This window comes from Erinaceus europaeus, chromosome 22 (assembly GCF_950295315.1).
Source record: "Erinaceus europaeus chromosome 22, mEriEur2.1, whole genome shotgun sequence".
Lineage (NCBI taxonomy): Eukaryota > Metazoa > Chordata > Mammalia > Eulipotyphla > Erinaceidae > Erinaceus > Erinaceus europaeus.
The window spans coordinates 399211-421737 of NC_080183.1; the positions used below are offsets into that span (position 1 = coordinate 399211).

Here is a 22527-nt window from a genome sequence, read left to right on the forward strand (position 1 = left end):
TGTTTACAGTGACTCACTGCGCCCCACAGAGCCTGCACTGCAGCTAGGGGCTGGGGAGAGTGTTTACAGTGACTCACTGCGCCCCACAGAGCCTGCACTGCAGCTAGGGGCTGGGGAGAGTGTTTACAGTGACTCACTGCGCCCCACAGAGCCTGCACTGCAGCTAGGGACAGGGGAGAGTGTTTACAGTGACTCACTGCGCCCCACAGAGCCTGCACTGCAGCTAGGGGCTGGGGAGAGTGTTTACAGTGACTCACTGCGCCCCACAGAGCCTGCACTGCAGCTAGGGGCTGGGAGGGTGTTTACAGTGACTCACTGCGCCCCACAGAGCCTGCACTGCAGCTAGGGGCTGGGGAGAGTGTTTACAGTGACTCACTGCGCCCCACAGAGCCTGCACTGCAGCTAGGGGCTGGGGAGAGTGTTTACAGTGACTCACTGCGCCCCACAGAGCCTGCACTGCAGCTAGGGGCTGAGGATTTCCTGGTCACTCCCCCTGAGGGACTGAGGCTTCCCTGGTCACTCCTCCCAGGACTGTTATGACCACCGTCAGCTGGCTGCTGTGCTGTGGCGGACTAGCTTAACTGGCTCTTCTGCCTAAGCTCCACTGAGCCAGCAGAAAATGACCTTCCTGGGCAGGAACTCTGTGTCCAGCGAATAGCCACAATCTGTCACCATCTGCATATCTACGGGTTCTGAGGGCTCTCTGAATTCTGGCTGACTCTGATCTGCAAGTGGGCCCCAAAATACCAGAACTGCCCCTTAGCAGGAAACCCAACCAGAGTCTAGCCCTGGGGCACTGCAAGACGCCGCAGACAGTGGCCAGGAAAGCACCGTGGGATGGCTTTGTGTCCCCAGACAAACCCCTGCTCCTCACCCTAACCTGCCCACTCTCCGGTCTCCCAGCTCAGGCTTCATCCAGGACTGGGGACCAAGCCTCAGGTGTCTGCTGTGAAAAAGAACCAGAAGAACCTATTGAGAGAGAGAGAGAGAGAGAGAGAGAGAGAGAGAGAGAGAGGGAGCTGGCCCTGGGGCAGAAGGCAGAAGCTAAGACAGCAGCTCCCGTCTGCCCGGGGCCAGGAGCCTTGTGCTGAGAGCAGACAGCACTGTCTGCCCTCAGCTCAGGCCTCTAAGGTGCCTGGTGTTTTTCTTTGCCAGCAGGGTCATCACTGGGGCTCGGTGCCTGCACAACTCCACCGTTCCCAGTGACCACTTTTCACCCTTTCTTTTCTCTCTGATAAAGGGAGAGAGAGAGGGAGGGAGGGAGGGAGAGAGAGAAGGAGAGAGAGAGAGAGAGAGAAGGAGAGAGAGAGAGAGAAGGAGAGAGAGAGAGAGAAGGAGAGAGAGAGAGAGAAGGAGAGAGAGAGAGAAGGAGAGAGAGAGAGAGAGAAGGAGAGAGAGAAGGAGAGAGAGAGAGAAGGAGAGAGAGAGAGAGAGAAGGAGAGAGAGAGAGAGAGAAGGAGAGAGAGAGAGAGAGAAGGAGAGAGAGGGGAAGGAGAGACCCTTGCAGCACTGCTCTAACACTCCTGAAGCCCCCACAAGGGAGAAGCGGGGCTTGAGGTCGGGTCCTCGTGCTGGGTGATGTGCGTGCTCCTCTGGTGTGCCACCACCCAGCACACGACTGTGTGGGCACGGTCCCCTCCAATGGAGGAGGACCAGGCACAGAAAGGCAGGAGGAGGCCTCACCCCCCTCCCCCCCCCCGCATCCCCAAGAGCTTATCTCTCAGCATCCTGTTTGTGGCATGTGAGACTGAGGATCCAAGGTGTGAACAGAGGTGTGAAGTCTCCCTGGCTGTGCTCTGCTGGGCCCCGAGCCTCAGCGCCCAGAACCAGTCATCTCAGCAGAACCAGGACCTCATGCAGCACCTCCTCCAGGAAGCCCAAGCCCGCACGCACCTTACGCAAAAGCCCAGAGGAGAGGCTGGGCGAGGGTGGGGCCGGCCGAGGGCAGGGCAGTAGGGTCCAGTGCAGACATTACCATGCACAAGGACCAGGGTTTGAGTCCCTGCTCCCCACCTACAGGAAGAAGCTTCACGAGTGGTGAGACTGCATCTCTCTCTTTAATCATCTCTGTTTACTGGATGAAGACAGCTAAACTGAGAGGAGAGAGGGAGGGAGGAGACTCCTGCAGCCCTGCTTCACACTTGTGACGTGGGGGCTCGAGCCTGGGTCCTTGTGCGCTGTGACGTACTCAGCCTGCGCACTGCCCCAAGTTCTTCAGTTCACGACTAGAGATTTTCTAGAGTCACTAACAGCACTCGACACTTTTTCTTCTCAAAATGCAAAATGCAGGATGAAAATCATAACCTGAAAATGATTTTACAAAATTTAGACACACACTGAGAATCACTCAAGAGGGAATCTTCCCTCCAGTTACATTCAGCAATATTTGATTGTTTTCTTCCTCAAAACATTGTCCCTGAACACAAATAAAATGCATTAATGTGTACTGGGAAAGTGCTGACCTTAGCAACGAAATTAGAAAATAAAAGTAGGGAGCCGGGTGGTAGCGCAACGGGTTAAGCGCACGTGGCGCCAAGCACAAGGGCCAGCGTAAGGATCCAGGTTTGAGTCCCCGGCTCCCCACCAGCAAGGGAGTCACTTCACAGGTGGTGAAGCAGGTCTGCAGGTGTCTGTCTTTCTCTCCTCCTGTCTTCCCCTCCTCTCTCCATTTCTCTCTGTCCTTTCCAACAGCGACAACATCAATAACAACAACAATAATAACTACAATAAAAAACAACAAGGACAACAAAATAGAAAATAAATAAAGTTTAAAAAACAAAAGAAAGTGGTCCGAGAGGTGGTGCAGTGGATAAAGCAATGGGCTCGCAACCGTGAGGTCCCAAGTTCAATCCCCGGCAGCACATGTACCAGAGTGATGTCTGGCTCTTTCTCTCTCTCCTCCTATCATTCTCATGAATAAATAAATAAATAGATTTTTAAATAAAAAAAAAAAGGCTTTCAATGGAATCCTCCCTGTAAGAATATTTTAATAGTGTTTCTAGTATAAGTTAAAGTTTTCTGTCTTGTCTCTCACTCTCTCTGTCTCGCCCTCCTTTCTCAACTTCTCTCTGTCCTATCAAATAAAAAAAAGGGAAAAAGAAAAAGGAAAAGGAAAAATGGCCACCAAGAGCAGTGGATTCACGGTGCAGGCACTGAGCCCCAGCAACAGCCCCAGCGACAACAAGATAAGAAATGTTTCACTGCTTGAGTCTGGGCTGCCAGGCCGAGGTCAGTGGCAGGCAGAAGCCACAGCCATAGCCCCACTGGGAGTCCACTGGAAGGACACGCTGCCCGTGAAGCTGCTCAGCTAAGGGGCCGTGGGGGACAACACAGCTTCACACACACCCTGTGCCCTCGGGGTCCTGTGTGCAAGTTCTCCAAGCCCCCTGCTTCCCTTTCTGCTGTCACAGGGCTCCCTGTGCTAAGCCGGCAGTTCCCAGGCAGACACACAGACGGAGGACAGCGGGACAGACAGACACCAGGGAAAGCCGGCAGTTCCCAGGCAGAGACACAGACACAGACGGAGGACAGCGGGACAGACAGACACCAGGGAAAGCCGGCAGTTCCCAGGCAGAGACACAGACGGAGGACAGCGGGACAGACAGACACCAGGGAAAGCCGGCAGTTCCCAGACAGACACACAGACACAGACGGAGGACAGCGGGACAGACAGACACCAGGGAAAGCCGGCAGTTCCCAGACAGACACACAGACGGAGGACAGCGGGACAGACAGACACCAGGGAAAGCCGGCAGTTCCCAGACAGACACACAGACGGAGGACAGCGGGACAGACAGACACCAGGGAAAGCCGGCAGTTCCCAGACAGACACACAGACGGAGGACAGCGGGGCAGACAGACACCAGGGAAAGCCGGCAGTTCCCAGACAGACACACAGACGGAGGACAGCGGGACAGACAGACACCAGGGAAAGCCGGCAGTTCCCAGACAGACACACAGACGGAGGACAGCGGGGCAGACAGACACCAGGGAAAGCCGGCAGTTCCCAGACAGACACACAGACGGAGGACAGCGGGGCAGACAGACACCAGGGAAAGCCGGCAGTTCCCAGACAGACACACAGACGGAGGACAGCGGGACAGACAGACACCAGGGAAAGCCGGCAGTTCCCAGACAGACACACAGACACAGACGGAGGACAGCGGGACAGACAGACACCAGGGAAAGCCGGCAGTTCCCAGGCAGAGACACAGACGGAGGACAGTGGGACAGACAGACACCAGGGAAAGCCGGCAGTTCCCAGACAGACACACAGACACAGACGGAGGACAGCGGGACAGACAGACACCAGGGAAAGCCGGCAGTTCCCAGACAGACACACAGACACAGACGGAGGACAGCGGGACAGACAGACACCAGGGAAAGCCGGCAGTTCCCAGGCAGAGACACAGACGGAGGACAGTGGGACAGACAGACACCAGGGAAAGCCGGCAGTACCCAGGCAGAGACACAGACGGAGGACAGTGGGACAGACAGACACCAGGGAAAGCCGGCAGTTCCCAGACAGACACACAGACACAGACGGAGGACAGCGGGACAGACAGACACCAGGGAAAGCCGGCAGTTCCCAGACAGACACACAGACACAGACGGAGGACAGCGGGACAGACAGACACCAGGGAAAGCCGGCAGTTCCCAGGCAGAGACACAGACGGAGGACAGTGGGACAGACAGACACCAGGGAAAGCCGGCAGTACCCAGGCAGAGACACAGACGGAGGACAGTGGGACAGACAGACACCAGGGAAAGCCGGCAGTTCCCAGACAGACACACAGACACAGACGGAGGACAGCGGGACAGACAGACACCAGGGAAAGCCGGCAGTTCCCAGGCAGAGACACAGACGGAGGACAGTGGGACAGACAGACACCAGGGAAAGCCGGCAGTTCCCAGACAGACACACAGACACAGACGGAGGACAGCGGGACAGACAGACACCAGGGAAAGCCGGCAGTTCCCAGGCAGAGACACAGACAGAGGACAGCGGGACAGACAGACACCAGGGAAAGCCGGCAGTTCCCAGACAGAGACACAGACGGAGGACAGCGGGACAGACAGACACCAGGGAAAGCCGGCAGTTCCCAGACAGACACACAGACGGAGGACAGCGGGGCAGACAGACACCAGGGAAAGCCGGCAGTTCCCAGACAGACACACAGACGGAGGACAGCGGGGCAGACAGACACCAGGGAAAGCCGGCAGTTCCCAGGCAGACACACAGACGGAGGACAGCGGGACAGACAGACACCAGGGAAAGCCGGCAGTTCCCAGGCAGACACACAGACGGAGGACAGCGGGACAGACAGACACCAGGGAAAGCCGGCAGTTCCCAGGCAGACACACAGACGGAGGACAGCGGGGCAGACAGACACCAGGGAAAGCCGGCAGTTCCCAGACAGACACACAGACGGAGGACAGCGGGGCAGACAGACACCAGGGAAAGCCGGCAGTTCCCAGACAGACACACAGACGGAGGACAGCGGGGCAGACAGACACCAGGGAAAGCCGGCAGTTCCCAGACAGACACACAGACGGAGGACAGCGGGACAGACAGACACCAGGGAAAGCCGGCAGTTCCCAGACAGACACACAGACGGAGGACAGCGGGACAGACAGACACCAGGGAAAGCCGGCAGTTCCCAGACAGACACACAGACGGAGGACAGCGGGGCAGACAGACACCAGGGAACCAGAGCGTCTTCCAGGGAGCCTGGGAACAACAGAGAGCTGCAGGGTGGCTTCGTGAGGGTTTGAGACACGAGGCCCAGAGCCCCTCCTGCACCAAGCCAGTGTCCCAGGAGGTTCCAAGATGAATGACGGAGGGGGGGGGGCAGCGCTCAGGGGACACGAGGTGACCAGCCCCAGCCTCTGTCTCCCCTGGGGGACACGTTGCCACGGGCTGTGGGCCTGGAATGTGCAGCACGTCACCAAATGCTCTGTCTAACAAAAGCCGTCTCTCTGTACAGACGCAGCGGGCCCTCCATCACCCACCAGCCAGGACACGAGTGTCCCTCTGTCCTCACCCAAACCCTCTCCCCAGTGGGACAGCATCATCTGGAGCCAGGCTGAGGCGACATCTGTCCCTCCCCAGCTCCTGGATGAGGAGCTGCCAGATTTTTTTTTTTTAACCAGAGCACTGCTCAGCTCAGGATGGGGCACAGGGGATCGAACCTAGGACTTTGGAGCCTCAGGCATGAGAGTCTCTTTGCATAACCATTTTGAGGGTCCCTACATCAGCCTCCCAGGTGGAAGGGGAAGGGCGGGGGCCAGCTTCCTCTGAGGACTAGAACTCCCCCATCCTGTCCCATCCCTGCAAGCTGACAGTGGGGGACAGACCAGAGCACAGGGTCCTTTCACATCTGAGCCCCCTTTGCTCTGTCGCCTGCCCTCTCTCGCCCAGCGTTTCCCATCTGGTGAGGGCGGTGAGCTGCTCCTTGGAGAAGAGACTGCTTTCCAGGGAGATTCGAGCAGCCCAGGAGGTTAGTGCAGATGGCCAGGGCCTCTGTGTCTCCTTTCTGCCAAGCATGGGTTTCCAGAACACCAGAGATGCCACCACCAACTGGGGCGACATGCGTGGGAGAGAACAGCCTGTCCCCGCCCTTCCCTGCTCCCCGACTGTGGCCTGTGCACAGTGGGCTCCTTCTAGAAGAACAGCTAGGGGACTCGGGGGAGACAACACAATGGCTATACAAAAAGACTCTCCTGTCTAATGCTCCAAGGTCCCAGGTTCGATCCCTAGCTCCACCATCAGCCAGAGCTGAGCAGGGGCCTGGGAATTAATAATAATGACAACAACAGCAACAACAGGGCTGGGGAGAAGCATCACAGTTCCACAGAGACTCTCCTGTCTGAGGCTCCAGTGCCCTGGTGAGACTCCCCAGCTCCACCATCTGCCAGAGCTCTGGGCTCTGTCTTCCCCCCGCCCCCATCACCAGCCAGGGCTGAGCAGGCTCTGGGAAACAAACTAACAAAACAGCATCCAAGTGGGAAGAGTAACTTCCGATGGAGAAAAGTGACACCTGGCCAGGTAGCTAAGACCAATGCCGCCAGTCTCGGGTAGCTCTGGGGACAGTGGCACGGCAGACAGGCTGCGATGGGACGGCACCGCCCCTCCCTGAGCCCACAGTCCCAGTCTAGCCAGCAGGCAAATCCCAGCGGAGAGCAGTCCTCCTCAAAGCTGCTGTCCAAAACAGAGGGTCTGAGAAACCGCCGCCCAGAGGAGCCTCAGACGAGGTCACTTGGGTCTGTGTGTGGCCTGGCTGGGGTCCCGGGACGAAAGAGGGACAGGGGCAACAGCTAGGAAGCCGAGGCTGGGCTGCAGCTACTCCCAGTGTATCAACGCTGGTGCACGAGCGGCCACAGTGCTGGACGCCCACCCGCCAGGAGGGACTGGGGGAGGCGGCCTGGGAAGGCTCTGTCCCAGCTTTGCAACTTCTTCCTGGTAGCTTCTCGGAAGCCTTGTATCTGGACACAGGAGAAATGGGCCCTGTGTTCCCAGCTCCTTATCAGAGAGGCAGGCTGTGGGGCGGGAAGGGGCATAGCCAAGGTCAGAGACACTGGGGACAAGGTGCCGATCCCCAGATCCTGACCACAGACACAGGGTGACACTGGTGACAGTGCGTGTGCACAGGTAGCCTCTGAACCCGCACCTGGGGCCACCCACCAAGTCTATGAGAGACAGTGAAGCCTCTGTGCTCTGCTGGGTGGTGATGCACCTGGTTGAGCAAACATATTACAAAGTGCAAGGACCTGGGTTCGAGCCCCTGGTCCCCACCTGCAGAGGGAAAGCTTTGCAAGTGGTGAAGCAGGGCTGCAGGCGTCTCTCTCTCTCTTCTTCTCTATCTCCCCTTCTCCCTCAATCTGTGTCTGTCTCTATCCAATAAGTCAAGATAATAATAATAATAAACTTTAAGAAAAAAAAAAGGAGTAAGCTGGGACACTGCTCGGGTGCCAGGCTTCCTGAAGGCCGCCCCCGTGGACTCTGTGCCGACTTGCTATGTCCTCGGGCAGGTCAATCAACCACCCTCCCCTTCTGGTGTTCAGGACGGTGGAGTCTTCCAGACAGGCAGACAAGACACCGCTCTGCTCTGAGCACCAGTAAGGTCCTGTAAAGAGCCACCCTGGGAGATGCTGGCCAATGTGTTCTTTCTTTCTTCTTCTTTTTTTTAATCATCAGATCATCAGCTGAGAGTTTTGCTTGTGTAGGGAGGGCATGCACTCTACCCACTGAGCCACCTCCTAGGCCCCCAAACTGAAAACACTTGGGGGAGGAAAGAAATAACAGGCCACTCCCTTGAGGACAAGTTTCCACCAAATAGCAGAGTTTCTCTGCTCTCTGGCTCTTTCGATTAGAAAGTGGGGGGGGGGGGGCAGTGGTGCAGCTGATTAAGTACACACATTACAGTGAGCAAGGAAGGGCCAGAGTTCAAGCCCCTGGTCCCCAGCTGCAGGGAGGAAGCTGCACAAGCAGTGAACCAACTGAGATGCCGGGCTGCAGGTGTTTCTGCCTCCAGCGCCTGTCCCCTCTTGGTCCCACCAAATAAAAACAAATAAATCAAGAGACCAAGCGCTAAAATGGCTGATTTTATATTATGTGAATTTCATCTCAATAAAATTGCTTTCGGAAGACTGAGAAGTAGGTCAGGTGATGAAGAGTTTTATAAGACACTTTTCACATTATCTGCTCTCCATCTGGAGCTATTTTTATAACAAGCACATACATGGGTGCCAGGTATGTGCTTCAGGTAAATAAATTATTGTTCATGTGGTTTTGGGAATGAACTCACGCCTGAGCACAGTGGAAACAGCTCTGGGTGGCCTCCTGGGCCCAATTTCCCCATTTTTATTCAGAGAAGGGAGAGAGAGGAGAGACATCACAACACAACTCCTTGCATGAAGCTCCCATGTGATGCCCGTGTTCAAAGCAAGAGCCTCATGCTTTACCAGTTGGGCTGTCTCCCAGCCCCTAATGCACACGTGTGTGTGTGTGTGTGTGTGTGTGTGTGTGTGTGTGAGAGAGAGAGAGAGAGAGAGAGAGAGAGAGAGAGAGAGAGAGAGGGGGGTCCACAGCGCCATCTAGATCCTGACACACATTACCTGTCCCTTCAGCAAATGCTTGCTGCTGGCCAGGGGGTGTTGGCATTCAAAGGGAGAACAGCAAGGCTCAGAAAATGCCAGCCGCCTGACCATCTCCCAGAGCCAGACTCAAAAAGCCCTCGACTCCCCTCCCAGCTCTGGAAGGAGAGCCAGTGCGCGTCCTGCAGCACTCCCCGCGGTGCCCGACTCACCCCGGCCGCCTGGCGCTGCAGGATCCTGGTGGCCTCGGCCCGGCACAGGCCCAGCTGCAGCCACACGGGGCAGGTCTTCACCAGCTTCTCCAGGACGCTGATACCCCGGCGGGAAAGACAATTCTTCAGGCTGAGGGGCAGGCAAGGACCTGGGCCGTCCTCCTTCTCCTCTTCCTCCTCCTCCTCCTCCTCTTCCTCCTCTTCTCCCTGATCCTCACCGGCATCTGGAACAGGACTGAGAAGAGCCACAGGGTCAGCCCACCTGCAGCCAGACTGCGGGTGCTCAGCACAGGTGAGCAGGGAAGCAGTTCACGGCTCTACTCCCTTAGGCCGTCCAGACTCAGCGACCCTCAGAGGCACCGGGAAGTGAACAAGCCCGACCTTCCCTTGAGGGTGGCGTGAGAGGCATGGAGCTGGGCCCAAGGGAGAGCAGGCCCAGAAGCCCGTGGTCCAGCCCCGGGGGCAGGGGCACAGCAGGCCTTGGAGCAGTTGGTTTGGTTTGTTTGGTTTGGTTTTGGCCGCCCGTCTTATCACTGGGGCTTGGTGCCTAAACCATGACAGCACTCCCGGCGGCCACTATTTTCTCTATTCCTCTAGACAGAGGATGAAGGAGACAGAGAAGGGGTGACACCACAACACTTGTGAAGCTGCCACCCCCACCCGCAGGTGCTCCTATGGGGTGGCCTGGGCCTGGAACCGTGGGAACATGTGTGCTCTACCAGGTGGGTCACCCACCAGTCCCACGGGCAGAGTCCTAAGGAGGATTCAATCAAACTTGGTCTATTTTGTGAGGGGAGGGGAGACAGAGAGGGAGAGAGAAAGAGACGCCTGCAGCCCTGCTTCACCAGTGGCGAAGCCTCCCCTTTGCAGGTGGGGGCTGGGGCTGGGGGCTGGAACCAGGGTCCTTGGGCAGTGAAGTGTACTCAATCAGGTGTGCCACAGCCCGGCCCTGAAATAAAACCTTGTTGTAGACTGAGGCAGGCATAAACCTATGAGACTGGATCAAACTAAAAAGCTTCTGCACAGCTAAAGAAACCAAGAGAGCCCTCACAGAATGGGAGAAGATCTTTACATGCCATACATCAGACAAGAGGCTAATAACTACAGTATATAAAGAGTTTGCCAAACTCAACAACAAGACAACAAATAACCCCATCCAAAAATGGGGGGGGAGGACATGGACAGAATATTCACCACAGAAGAGATCCAAAAGGCCAAGAAACACATGAAAAAATGCTCCAAGTCTTTGATTTTGAGAGAAATGCAAATCAAGACAACAATGAGATACCACTTCACTCCTGTGAGAATGTCACACATCAGAAAACGTAACAGCAGCAAATGCTGGAGAAGTTGTGGGGTCAAAGGACCCTCCTGCACTGCTGGTGGGAATGTCAATTGGTCCAACCTCTGTGGAGAACAGTCTGGAGAACTCTCAGAAGGCTAGAAATGGACCTACCCTATGACCCTGCAATTCCTCTCCTGGGGATATATCCTAAGGAACCCAACACACCCATCCAAAAAAGATCTGTGTACACATATGTTCTTAGCAGCACAATGTGTAATAGCCAAAACCTGGAAGCAACCCAGGTGTCCAACAACAGATGAGTGGCTGAGCAAGTTGTGGTCTAGATACACAATGGAATACTACTCAGCTGTAAAAAATGGTGACTTCAAAGTTTTCAGCCGATCTTGGATGGACCTTGAAAAATTCATGTTGAGTGAAATAAGTCAGAAACAGAAGGATGAATATGGGATGGTCTCACTCTCAGGCAGAAGTTGAAAAACAAGATCAGAAAAGAAAACACAAGTAGAACCTGAACTGGAGTTGGTGTATTGCACCAAAGTAAAAGACTCTGGGGTGGGTGGGAGGGGGGAATACAGGTCCAAGAAGGATGACAGAGGACCTGATGGGGGTTGTATTGTTTATGGGAAACTGAGAAATATTATGCATGTACAAACTATTGTATTTACTGTCAAGTGTAAAACATTAATTCCCCAATAAAGAAATTTAAAAACAAAACACCTTGTTGTGGTGTAACTGCACATGTTGGAATGCGAGAGAAGTTAATATGCTACCAGACAGGACTCATACATGTCTGCGCCCAGATCTAATCAGACTCGTGCCACAGCCCCTGACCACCTGTGGGAACCGAGCTCCGCACGCAACAGGTCTGGGCTGAGAGTATGAAGCGCGGGACCCCACAGACTTGGCAGGAGGACAAGAGTGTGAATTGGCTTGTTAGTGACATTTCACATCAGCTCAGCACTCGGCGACACAGGTCGACACCCTGGGTCGAGTAAGACATTTGGTCTTATTTCTTTCTGCTTCTCCAGGGTGGCTGCTGGACTCTCCATGTCACACCGGCGGCCTGCGTTCCGCTCCCACTGGAGGGTGGCGGCTCAGACACTTCCAGAGGTCCCCTTGGCCCTCTCCCCAGGCAACACCCCTGCCAGGATGAGGCGGGTGGAGAGAGGTGGAGAATCAGTCGGTAAACAGCACAGCCAGTGCAGTCCGCTCAGAGATCCCAGACACCCCCGCGCACCCTGGCAATCGGCCTGCTGGTGCTGTGTGGACATGGCGGCAGGAGCGGACCCAGGGCCCGTGCTGAACGGCCTTCCAGCCCAGTTCTCATCCTTCTCTCCAGAGAAAGAGAGACAGAGCCATTCCACCATGCACAGAGCTCCCCTGGTACATCCGCAGTGCTCCTATGTGGTGCTGGGTTCAAACCCAACGTTTATCATAGGGAAACCACGCACTCTGCCCAGGTGAGCTATCTCCCAGGCCCTGGCAGGTGAGTTCAGCCAAGGAGGGAAGGCATCATGGTGCCTGGAATCTCCAGTCAGGTGGTCTGGGTGGTCTGGGTGGCTGACCTCAGGATGTCTGCAGGGTGAGAGCCCCCAAGACAGAGGTATGGTTCCAAAGTGGGTGCCTCTCTCCTGGTGGCCCCTGGTTGATGCCAGTGACCAGGGCTGAGGGGCGGGGGACAGCACAAAACCCAGCTAAAGTCTCAGAGAAGCAGCCTACTTCCTGGGGCAAACCAGGTCAGAAAGCAGCAGAACACACAAGTCCAGGGGGGCAGGCGGTTCTCTGGGTGGAGGGGAGCTGCTCCCTCCCCAGAGGCCAGGGACGTCCTCCCCAGGACCCACAGCTCTGCTTAGCGCCAACTCTGGGCTTCTGGCTTCTGAGGGGCAAGAGTCCTCTCTATGGCCACTCTAAGAGACAGACAGACTGACAGTCTAGGCCCAGGTAAAGGTGACACACCAAGGCCTGGGGGGGTGGCTGAGCGGCCCAGCCGGGGTCACAAGCAACAGGCAGCAGAGCTGGCCACACTGATGCTGGACTCTGCCTCTTTGAGCATAGTTATTACTCACAGAGCTGGGACCTCACACCGACAGGACTTCACTGGTCCCAGGCCAAGTTTTTATTCAGACAAACAGAGCGGGAAAGACAGAAAGAGGCAGAGATGCCACAGTACCGGTGCTTCCCTGGTCCCATGACAGGCCGTGTGGTGAGCGGCCCGCTGGTCCCTCTTCTAAATCCCCATGTTTACATATCCGGCAAAGTGTGCTCCGCACTGTTTATTATCCCACTTGGGAAGAGTGTGCACACAAATACAGAGAGATAAACGGGCAGCCACTGCTGGAAGGCTCCGTGAGACACTGTCGACGTTAACCTCAAGCTTTACACTAATTATGTGTTTATCTCGCCCCCAAGATCAGCGCTGGGGCGTAGTGCCGGCACGAGGAATCCACTGCTCCCAGCAGCCATTTTTCCCATTTTATTGAACAAGACAGAAAAATTAAGAGGGATGGGGAGGGGAGACAGAGGGAGGGAGGGAGGGAGGGAGGGAGGGAGAAAGACCTGCTGACCTGCTTCACTGCTTATGAAGCTTCCCCCTGAAGGTGGGGAGCCAGGGGCTCGAACCCGGCGCGGGTCCCTGCACTTCGTACTATGTGCTTAACTGGGTGTGCGCCCGCCCAGCCCCAATGACTCGTTTACGGGATGGAATCCTACGCCAATGCAGGCAGAAGAGCCACCTGTCACACAAATACACTGAGCCAAGCCACCGGGTCTGACAGGTGGGGCCCAGAGGCCTTGTCTAAGCACTCTGGCCGCAGGCCCTCCTGGAAAGCCCTCGCGTGCAAAGCGTCCCTCCACCACCCTCTTCCCCGTGCAGCCACAGGACTCGGCCAGCACATCTCAAAGGCGTGGGCTGTGGGGGACGGCGCCGAGCTGCCCCTCCTGCGGCCCTGGCTCACCGGCAGAGTGGGTGGCGTTCTCGACAAAAAATTAAGTCCCGACGGTAGTGAATCGGCTTCCACGGTGCAGAGCCTCCCGCTGCTGCCAACACCCAGCTGCCAGCGGTCAGGCAGCCAGGTCGCTCCAACCCAACACGCTACCCAGCGCTCTGTGACCCTGCCGGCTGCGACGCAAGAGGACGCTGCCACCACCCTCAAAGCCCCTAATGCCAGGGTCCCCGGTGCTTTCTCCTGCCACACACACCCTGGGGACAGAGGTCAGGCACCCTGGGGACAGAGGTCAGGTGTCCTGGGGACAGGTATCAGGCGCCCTGGGGACAGGTGTCAGGCGTCCTGGGGACAGGTGTTAGGCGCCCTGGGGACAGGTGTCAGGTGCATGTCAGGCGCCCTGGGGACAGGTGTCAGACGCCCTGGGGACAGGTGTCAGGTGCCCTGGGGACAGGTGTCAGGCATCCTGGGGACAGGTGTCAGACGCCCTGGGGACAGGTGTCAGGTGCCCTGGGGATGGGTGTCAGGCATCCTGGGGCCAGGTGTCAGGCGCCCTGGGGACAGGTGTCAGGTGCCCTGGGGACAGGTGTCAGGCGCCCTGGGACCAGGTGTCAGGCATCCTGGGGACAGGTGTCAGGCGCCCTGGGGACAGGTGTCAGGCGCCCTGGGGACAGGTGTCAGGCACCCTGGGGACAGAGGTCAGGCGCCCTGGGGCCAGGTGTCAGGCGCCCTGGGGACAGGTGTCAGGTGCCCTGGGGATGGGTGTCAGGCATCCTGGGGCCAGGTGTCAGGCGCCCTGGGGACAGGTGTCAGGTGCCCTGGGGACAGGTGTCAGGTGCGTGTCAGGCGCCCTGGGGACAGAGGTCAGGCGCCCTGGGGCCAGGTGTCAGGCGCCCTGGGGACAGGTGTCAGGCGCCCTGGGTACAGAGGTCAGGCGCCCTGGGGACAGGTGTCAGGCGCCCTGGGACAGTTCTAGGGAGGGGCCGCTGAACCACATGGGCCCTGCCGGGCAGCCTTCCACAGTGGCCAGACGAGTGTGTTTCCCTGGGCAGCGAGTGTAGCCCGTGTCCCCACTCTCCTCCACTCGGGCTAGTAGTTGCTTCACCTCAGCCATCGCAGTGGACGAGGGGCCACGCGTGTCACCCTGGTCCCTGGCGTGCGACTGAGTGGAGGAGCTTCCCTCTCAGCATGTCCTTGGGTTCACAGCTCTCCCGCTTCAGGGTGTGAGACTGCAGGAGCAGGCGGAGCACGCTGAGAATCTCCAAAGGGAAGACAGTGGGCAGAAGGGCCAGAGCCTAATTCCTCGCGGGCGCGCCGCTGTGGAGCCTCCAAGAGGGACCCGGGGACAGAGCGGAGACCACCAGCGTGCTGCACAGACGGGCCTGCGGGGACCGGGCACGGCGGGGAAGGGGAGGGACAGTGGCCCTGACTCGGGTTCGGCGCTGCTGTCCACGGCGAGACAGACGGAGGGCCGCCCTCAGCCGACTCCAGGCTCAGCGGGCTCAGGACACGGAGGCCGGGCAGCTGCACAGGAGCCGGCCGAAAGGCAGCCGACGAGCTCCAGACGCTGTCTGCCAGGGACTCTGCGCTGCAGGCCTCCGCGAGCACCGAGCGCCGGTCAGACAGCACCGGGCAGCTCCCTCTCTACCACGGGCTCGTGCCCACAGCTGCCCTGGGCTCCAGCCGTCCCGTCCCGTCCCGTCCCGTCCCGTCCCGTCCCCGGTGCCCACAGGCGCCAGGCTGCGCGTGGGCTGACGGGCCGGGCCAGGGCCGGTCTCACGGGCACGATGAGCTTCGCACGCGTGCAGAGAGGACACGGACACCTCCCTGGTGCGGGGCCTCTGAGGACAGGGCTCCAACCAGCCCGAGGTGAGGAGGGGCCTGGGCTTCTCACCCAGGAAGCCAGGAACCCAGGTCTTCAGGCCCCTCTGCCCCTCGGCGGGTGGGGTCCCGGCAGCAGGCACAGGACCTGGGGGAAGAAGCCCTGCTCCACATCCCAGGGGGAAGTCAGGCTGGGCAGGCCTCTGACCCGGAAGTGCAGGTCACACTGTCTCAGTCCCCACATCACAGCCCACATCAAAGGGACGAGTCAGTCTAAGGTCACAAACTTTCCGCACCTGTGAGTGCTCAGGCCTCAGCTCCCAGGCATCTGCAGGCTGCCCGCAGGCTCCTCAGGGAGCCCGGAAAGCTGTCCGTCCTGCAGGCTGCCCGCAGGCTCCTCAGGGAGCCCGGAAAGCTGTCCGTCCTGCAGGCTGCCCGCAGGCTCCTCAGGGAGCCCGGAAAGCTGTCCGTCCTGCAGGCTGCCCGCAGGCTCCTCAGGGAGCCCGGAAAGCTGTCCGTCCTGCAGGCTGCCCGCAGGCTCCTCAGGGAGCCCGGAAAGCTGTCCGTCCTGCAGGCTGCCCGCAGGCTCCTCAGGGAGCCCGGAAAGCTGTCCGTCCTGCAGGCTGCCCGCAGGCTCCTCAGGGAGCCCGGAAAGCTGTCCGTCCTGCAGGCTGCCCGCAGGCTCCTCAGGGAGCCCGGAAAGCTGTCCCTCCTGCAGGCTACCCGCAGGCTCCTCAGGGAGCCCGGAAAGCTGTCCGTCCTGCAGGCTACCCGCAGGCTCCTCAGGGAGCCCGGAAAGCTGTCCGTCCTGCAGGCTGCCCGCAGGCTCCTCAGGGAGCCCGGAAAGCTGTCCGTCCTGCAGGCTACCCGCAGGCTCCTCAGGGAGCCCGGAAAGCTGTCCGTCCTGCAGGCTACCCGCAGGCTCCTCAGGGAGCCCGGAAAGCTGTCCGTCCTGCAGGCTGCCCGCAGGCTCCTCAGGGAGCCCGGAAAGCTGTCCGTCCTGCAGGCTGCCCGCAGGCTCCTCAGGGAGCCCGGAAAGCTGTCCGTCCTGCAGGCTGCCCGCAGGCTCCTCAGGGAGCCCGGAAAGCTGTCCCTCCTGCAGGCTGCCCGCAGGCTCCTCAGGGAGCCCGGAAAGCTGTCCCTCCTGCAGGCTACCCGCAGGCTCCTCAGGGAGCCCGGAAAGCTGTCCGTCCTGCAGGCTACCCGCAGGCTCCTCAGGGAGCCCGGAAAGCTGTCCGTCCTGCAGGCTGCCCGCAGGCTCCTCAGGGAGCCCGGAAAGCTGTCCGTCCTGCAGGCTGCCCGCAGGCTCCTCAGGGAGCCCGGAAAGCTGTCCGTCCTGCAGGCTGCCCGCAGGCTCCTCAGGGAGCCCGGAAAGCTGTCCGTCCTGCAGGCTGCCCGCAGGCTCCTCAGGGAGCCCGGAAAGCTGTCCGTCCTGCAGGCTGCCCGCAGGCTCCTCAGGGAGCCCGGAAAGCTGTCCGTCCTGCAGGCTGCCCGCAGGCTCCTCAGGGAGCCCGGAAAGCTGTCCGTCCTGCAGGCTGCCCGCAGGCTCCTCAGGGAGCCCGGAAAGCTGTCCCTCCTGCAGGCTACCCGCAGGCTCCTCAGGGAGCCCGGAAAGCTGTCCGTCCTGCAGGCTACCCGCAGGCTCCTCAGGGAGCCCGGAAAGCTGTCCGTCCTGCAGGCTGCCCGCAGGCTCCTCAGGGAGCCCGGAAAGCTGTCCGTCCTGCAGGCTGCCCGCAGGCTCCTCAGGGAGCCCGGAAAGCTGTCCCTCCTGCAGGCTGCCCGCAGGCTCCTCAGGGAGCCCGGAAAGCTGTCCGTCCTGCAGGCTGCCCGCAGGCTCCTCAGGGAGCCCGGAAAGCTGTCCCTCCTGCAGGCTACCCGCAGGCTCCTCAGGGAGCCCGGAAAGCTGTCCGTCCTGCAGGCTGCCCGCAGGCTCCTCAGGGAGCCCGGAAAGCTGTCCGTCCTGCAGGCTACCCGCAGGCTCCTCAGGGAGCCCGGAAAGCTGTCCGTCCTGCAGGCTGCCCGCAGGCTCCTCAGGGAGCCCGGAAAGCTGTCCGTCCTGCAGGCTGCCCGCAGGCTCCTCAGGGAGCCCAGAAAGCTGTCCGTCCTGCAGGCTGCCCGCAGGCTCCTCAGGGAGCCCGGAAAGCTGTCCGTCCTGCAGGCTACCCGCAGGCTCCTCAGGGAGCCCGGAAAGCTGTCCGTCCTGCAGGCTACCCGCAGGCTCCTCAGGGAGCCCGGAAAGCTGTCCGTCCTGCAGGCTGCCCGCAGGCTCCTCAGGGAGCCCGGAAAGCTGTCCGTCCTGCAGGCTGCCCGCAGGCTCCTCAGGGAGCCCGGAAAGCTGTCCGTCCTGCAGGCTACCCGCAGGCTCCTCAGGGAGCCCGGAAAGCTGTCCCTCCTGCAGGCTACCCGCAGGCTCCTCAGGGAGCCCGGAAAGCTGTCCGTCCTGCAGGCTACCCGCAGGCTCCTCAGGGAGCCCGGAAAGCTGTCCGTCCTGCAGGCTACCCGCAGGCTCCTCAGGGAGCCCGGAAAGCTGTCCGTCCTGCAGGCTGCCCGCAGGCTCCTCAGGGAGCCCGGAAAGCTGTCCGTCCTGCAGGCTGCCCGCAGGCTCCTCAGGGAGCCCGGAAAGCTGTCCGTCCTGCAGGCTGCCCGCAGGCTCCTCAGGGAGCCCGGAAAGCTGTCCGTCCTGCAGGCTGCCCGCAGGCTCCTCAGGGAGCCCGGAAAGCTGTCCGTCCTGCAGGCCAGGCCCTCCCTCAAGCTCTGACCACCGACTCACTCACGCCAGCTCTGCCTGGCCCCCAGCCCTGGCCATTTAGTGATTCTTTTACATTTAGCTTCCTTTTAAATAAGGTTTCTTTTGATGAGGTGCAAAACAGAGAGTCGGAGACCTGAGCACTGCTCTGCTCCAGCACAGGACGGTGCCAGAGGCTGAGCCTGGGTCTTAGCCGTGCGAGTCTGTGCTGATGCCGACCTGTCTTCGCGAGCCCTGGTCCCTGGCCCCGAGGACCCTAGATGCTCACCAGCTCCTGGGACTGGGCCAGGTTCCTCCCCAGCCCTCTGTAAACCCCCAGGTTCCCAGCTCCTCTCCTCTCCTCTCCTCTCCCAGCCAGGCTCCCCTGAGGCGGCTCACCGTCCCCCCTGAGGAAGAGCCCCAGGCCAGGGCCAGCCCCTGCCACAGATGACCCAGGGCTGTGTGAGGGCAGAGGGACTGGGTTCGAATCCCAGCGTGGTGACCTTGGCAAGTGCTAACTCCTTCTCTGCTACAATGTCCTTATATTAAAAACGGGGAGAGGAAAACAAATGGGGAGAGGGCTGGGAGCAAGCTCACTGGGCAGAGAGTAGACTTCACCACACAAGAGGTCCCTGTCAGGAGCCCCAGCATCAGAGCACAGTGGGACAGTGCTGCACCGCGCCTCCTCTCTCTTGGACTCTCACCCACTACCTAAAAATGAGAGTAAAAAATAAAATAAAGGGGGCTGGACGGTAGCGCCACGGGTTAAGCACACACAGCGCAGAGCGCAAGGAGGGGCGTAAAGATCCCAGTTGGAGCCCCGGACGCCCCACCTGCAGGGAGGTCACTTCACAAGCGGTGAAGCAGGTCTGCAGGTGTTTTTGTTTCTTTTTTAACTTTTAATTATTTTATTTTATTTTTTCCCTTTTGTTGCCCTTGTTGTTTTATTGTTGTAGTTATTATTGTTATTGATGTCATTGTTGTTGGACAGGACAGAGAGAAATAGAGAGAGGAGGGGAAGACAGAGAGGGGGAGAGAAAGATAGACACCTACAGACCTGCTTCACCACCTGTGAAGCGACTCCCAGGCAGGTAGGGAGCCGGGGGCTTGAACCAAGATCCTTACGCCGGTCTTTGCACTTGGCACCATGTGCGATTATCCTGCTGCACCACCGCCCAGCTCCCTCAGGTGTCTGTCTTTCTCTCCTCCTCACTGTCTTCCCTCCTCTCTAGATTTCTTTCTGTCCTGTCCTGTCCAACAATAACAACAGCTATAACAATAGCAACCACAACAAGAACAGTGACATGGGCAACAAAATGGGAGATAAAATGGCTGCCAGGAGCAGTAGATTCATAGTGCTGGCACCAAGCCCCAGCGATAAGCCTGGAGGCAAAACAATAAAATAAAATAAAATAAAATAAAAATGAGAGTTTACCAGGAGCCGTGGAATGCTGCAAGGCACAGAGGCCTAGTGGCAGCCCTGGTGACAGTCAGATCACATATTACTGTTAAGAGCTCAGGACGGGGCTGGGAGTGGGGGGGGGGCACCTGGCTAAGTGCACACAGGGACTCGCACAAGGATCCGGCTTCGAGTTCCCACTCCCCACCTGCAGGGGGAAAGTTTCACGAGTGGGAAAACAGGGCTGCAGGTATCTCTCTCTCTCTCTCTCTCTCTCTCTCCCTCTCTATTTCCCCTCCTCTCTCAACTTCTCTCTGTTCTGTCCTAAAAATGGAAAAAGTGGCCTCCGGGAGCAGTGGATTCATAGTGCTGGCACCGAGCCCCAGCGATGACCCTGGAGGGAAAAAGAAAAGAAAGAAAAAGAAGTGAGGAGGATGCCAGCACAGAGAATCGTTCAGTGAGGACACCTATCGCCAGTCATTCTTCCCGCCAGCCACCATCTACTGAGGGAACACACCCCAGGCTCGTCATCGTAGTAACTACAGCCGTGGCCTCACAGCGAGAGAGTGGCTGACAGGTGCCTCTCCTGTCCGAAACCTCTGGAAACTTCACTGGACGCAGACAAGGCCACGGGTCGGCAGCAGGGCAATTTCCTGGCTGGGACTGAAGCCGGTGGTGAGGGGACGCAAAGGCCCAGATCACCAGGGTGGTGGGCAGGGCTCGGAAGGCTGTGTCAGGTCTCTGTGGAGCCGAGCAGGGCATCTGTGCAGAGACGGGCACGGGGCTCATGGTGGCCCCACCAGGGAGGGAGGGAGGGGCACCTCTTCTACACCCCTGTGCGCCTTGTGCCCCGAGAAACTACCCATCAGCGCCTGTGAGAGAACTGGCCCCGGAGGTGTGCACGGCAGACCTGAGTGTCCGTGTGTCCCTTCTGGGCCACGGGCGGCACAGACAGACACCTCCCTTCTGGAGGCTGTCTCAGAGGGAATAAAGCGGAATGGAAAAGACGGCAAGTGAGCTGCAGCCTCGGGGGCTGGGAGCAGCCGGACTGCAGACATGCCGCCTTCACACGCCTGTGTGCCCCACACCCCCCCCCAGCCCAGCCCCAGTCCTACGCCGCCCCGCACAGAGCAGGGCTTCAGTCAAAGCGCCAATAATGACTGGGAAGAGAGGAGCTCTCTGGAACTGGCAGCATCCACCATCTGTGACTTACAGAGAAGCTACTTTTAGATACTCTGCCTAGTCCAGACGCTGCAGAGCCGCTATCTGTAAAGACAGAGCGCACACGGGCAGGACGGCAGACGGACGCCCAGGAGCAGCACCTTTTGGGGAGGAGCAGCCGGCAGAGCACGTCAACGACTGCCGCCCACCCGGGCGCAGATGGGAAAGGCAGCGACGCAGAGGCCACTGCAGAACCACAGTTGCTCTGTGCTCACCAGCAGGGAGAGAGAGACCGGCTGTCAGGATCTTCCTTTGTGTCAGCGGCAGTCTGAGGGAAGACACAGCAGTCAGCACTGCAGGGGCAGCGAGGTCCGTGACAGACCGGAGGGTGAAGGTTTTCTCAGCCGGATGGCGGGTGCACGACTCAGTAACCCAGCCAGCACCTGCTCTGCTTTCCCCGTGTGAGCCGAGCTAGTCCTTCAAGACCACCCAACGGCTCACTAAAGCTAAGAAGCTAAAAGTAGCGGGCTGGGGATTTGAACCGGGGCAGTCTCGGAGTGCACAGCCCACAGTTAGCGTCCGATCCTCCTCTAGCCGCTTACCAGGTGACTAAACATCACGAACCTACGTTGTGAAGCTAGAAGGAAGCAACAGTAGGAGAAAACTCAAGGGAAGAAAAAGGGCAGAGCAGCCGTGGCGGGGCCAGCTCAGCAGCGAGAGCACAGGGCTTCACACATGAGGCCCCTGGTTCGAGCCCCAGTTCTGCAAAGACCAGCACCGGGCAGCACTCTGGTTTCTCTCTCATACACTCATGAAAATCAGTAGAAAACACTTAAAGAGTAAATAGACAGGGAAACCATACGCACGTCAGGCACTAGGCACTGCCCAATTCCAGAGAGGTCCTGAGGAAGGGCTCCCGCGCTTGCTCCTCTGCCTCCGGGTCTGAGGGCCTCCCAGGCTTCAGGCGGCAGGGCGCCTGCTCGAGCGGCTGCTGCAGGATCCCAGCCCGGTGCTCCCGGGACCCCGGTGTCCCTCTGCCCCCTCTTCTGCAGGAAGGGCCCTCCGAGACTCAGTGCTCAGGCTCAGAGAGCCACCTGCACTCTGGACTGACAGACAGACATGAGAAGCACGGCCCTGCGGGCTGAGGGCCTCTCGCTGTGCAGACAAACAGCTCAGCCGGCGGGGTACCCGCCTTGCCCTGTGCAGGCCCCGATGCCACGGTGTCGCTCCCTCTCTGTGTGAAAACGCGGCCGGAGAGGAGAGACTGCAGCTCCTCCGCTAAGAAGGGAGAGCGGCAGCTTCTCAGGGGTCGGCACAGCCCGGCCCACCCGTCACCCCACAAGGCCTCAGCCGAGAGGCGGCAAATGGACGACGGCGGGTGAATGAAGGAACCAAGAGGCAGCGGAGCCCCCGCCGGTCTCAAGATGGGCCGCGGCCACCATCGAGGGAGGGAGGCGGGTGCTAGCTCTGGGGAGGGGGCTGGCTGCAGGGAGGCGGGGGGCCTGGGGACCCAGGAGGCAGCCCAGGGCAAGCAGCCTGGCGCCTCCGGGAAAGCCAAGCCTCCCGGTCAGCCTGCAGTGCGGTCCTCACAATAAGGGCCTCTCTCCACCCACCACGGCCTCCTCCCCACAAGGAGCAGACTTAGAGCCGCTGTGGGTGGGTGCCGCAGGAGGCTTACTCCCCCTCCTTCCCTTCCTTCTCAACGTCCCTCTGCTCTATCAAATAAAAAGTCACTGGGAGCAGTGGGATCATTTAAAAAAGGAGAAAGGGGGAGTCGGGCAGTAGTGCAGCGGGTTAAGCGCAGGTGGCGCAAAGCACAAGGACCGGCGTGAGGATCCCAGTTCGAGCCCCCGGCTCCCCACCTG

At 59.3% G+C, this 22527-nt stretch overlaps 1 protein-coding gene across 2 annotated transcripts in view; it reads right to left on the reverse strand.

Annotated features, from left to right (window-relative positions):
- The window catches only part of RIN3 (Ras and Rab interactor 3), a 70230-nt gene that overhangs the window by 42503 nt on the left and 5200 nt on the right, over positions 1-22527 (reverse strand). For both annotated transcript variants that reach the window (XM_060180921.1, XM_060180920.1), the window contains exon 2: positions 9309-9543. In XM_060180921.1, coding sequence (XP_060036904.1) covers positions 9309-9543 — 235 coding nt within the window. The remainder of the gene's footprint in view (positions 1-9308; positions 9544-22527) is intronic.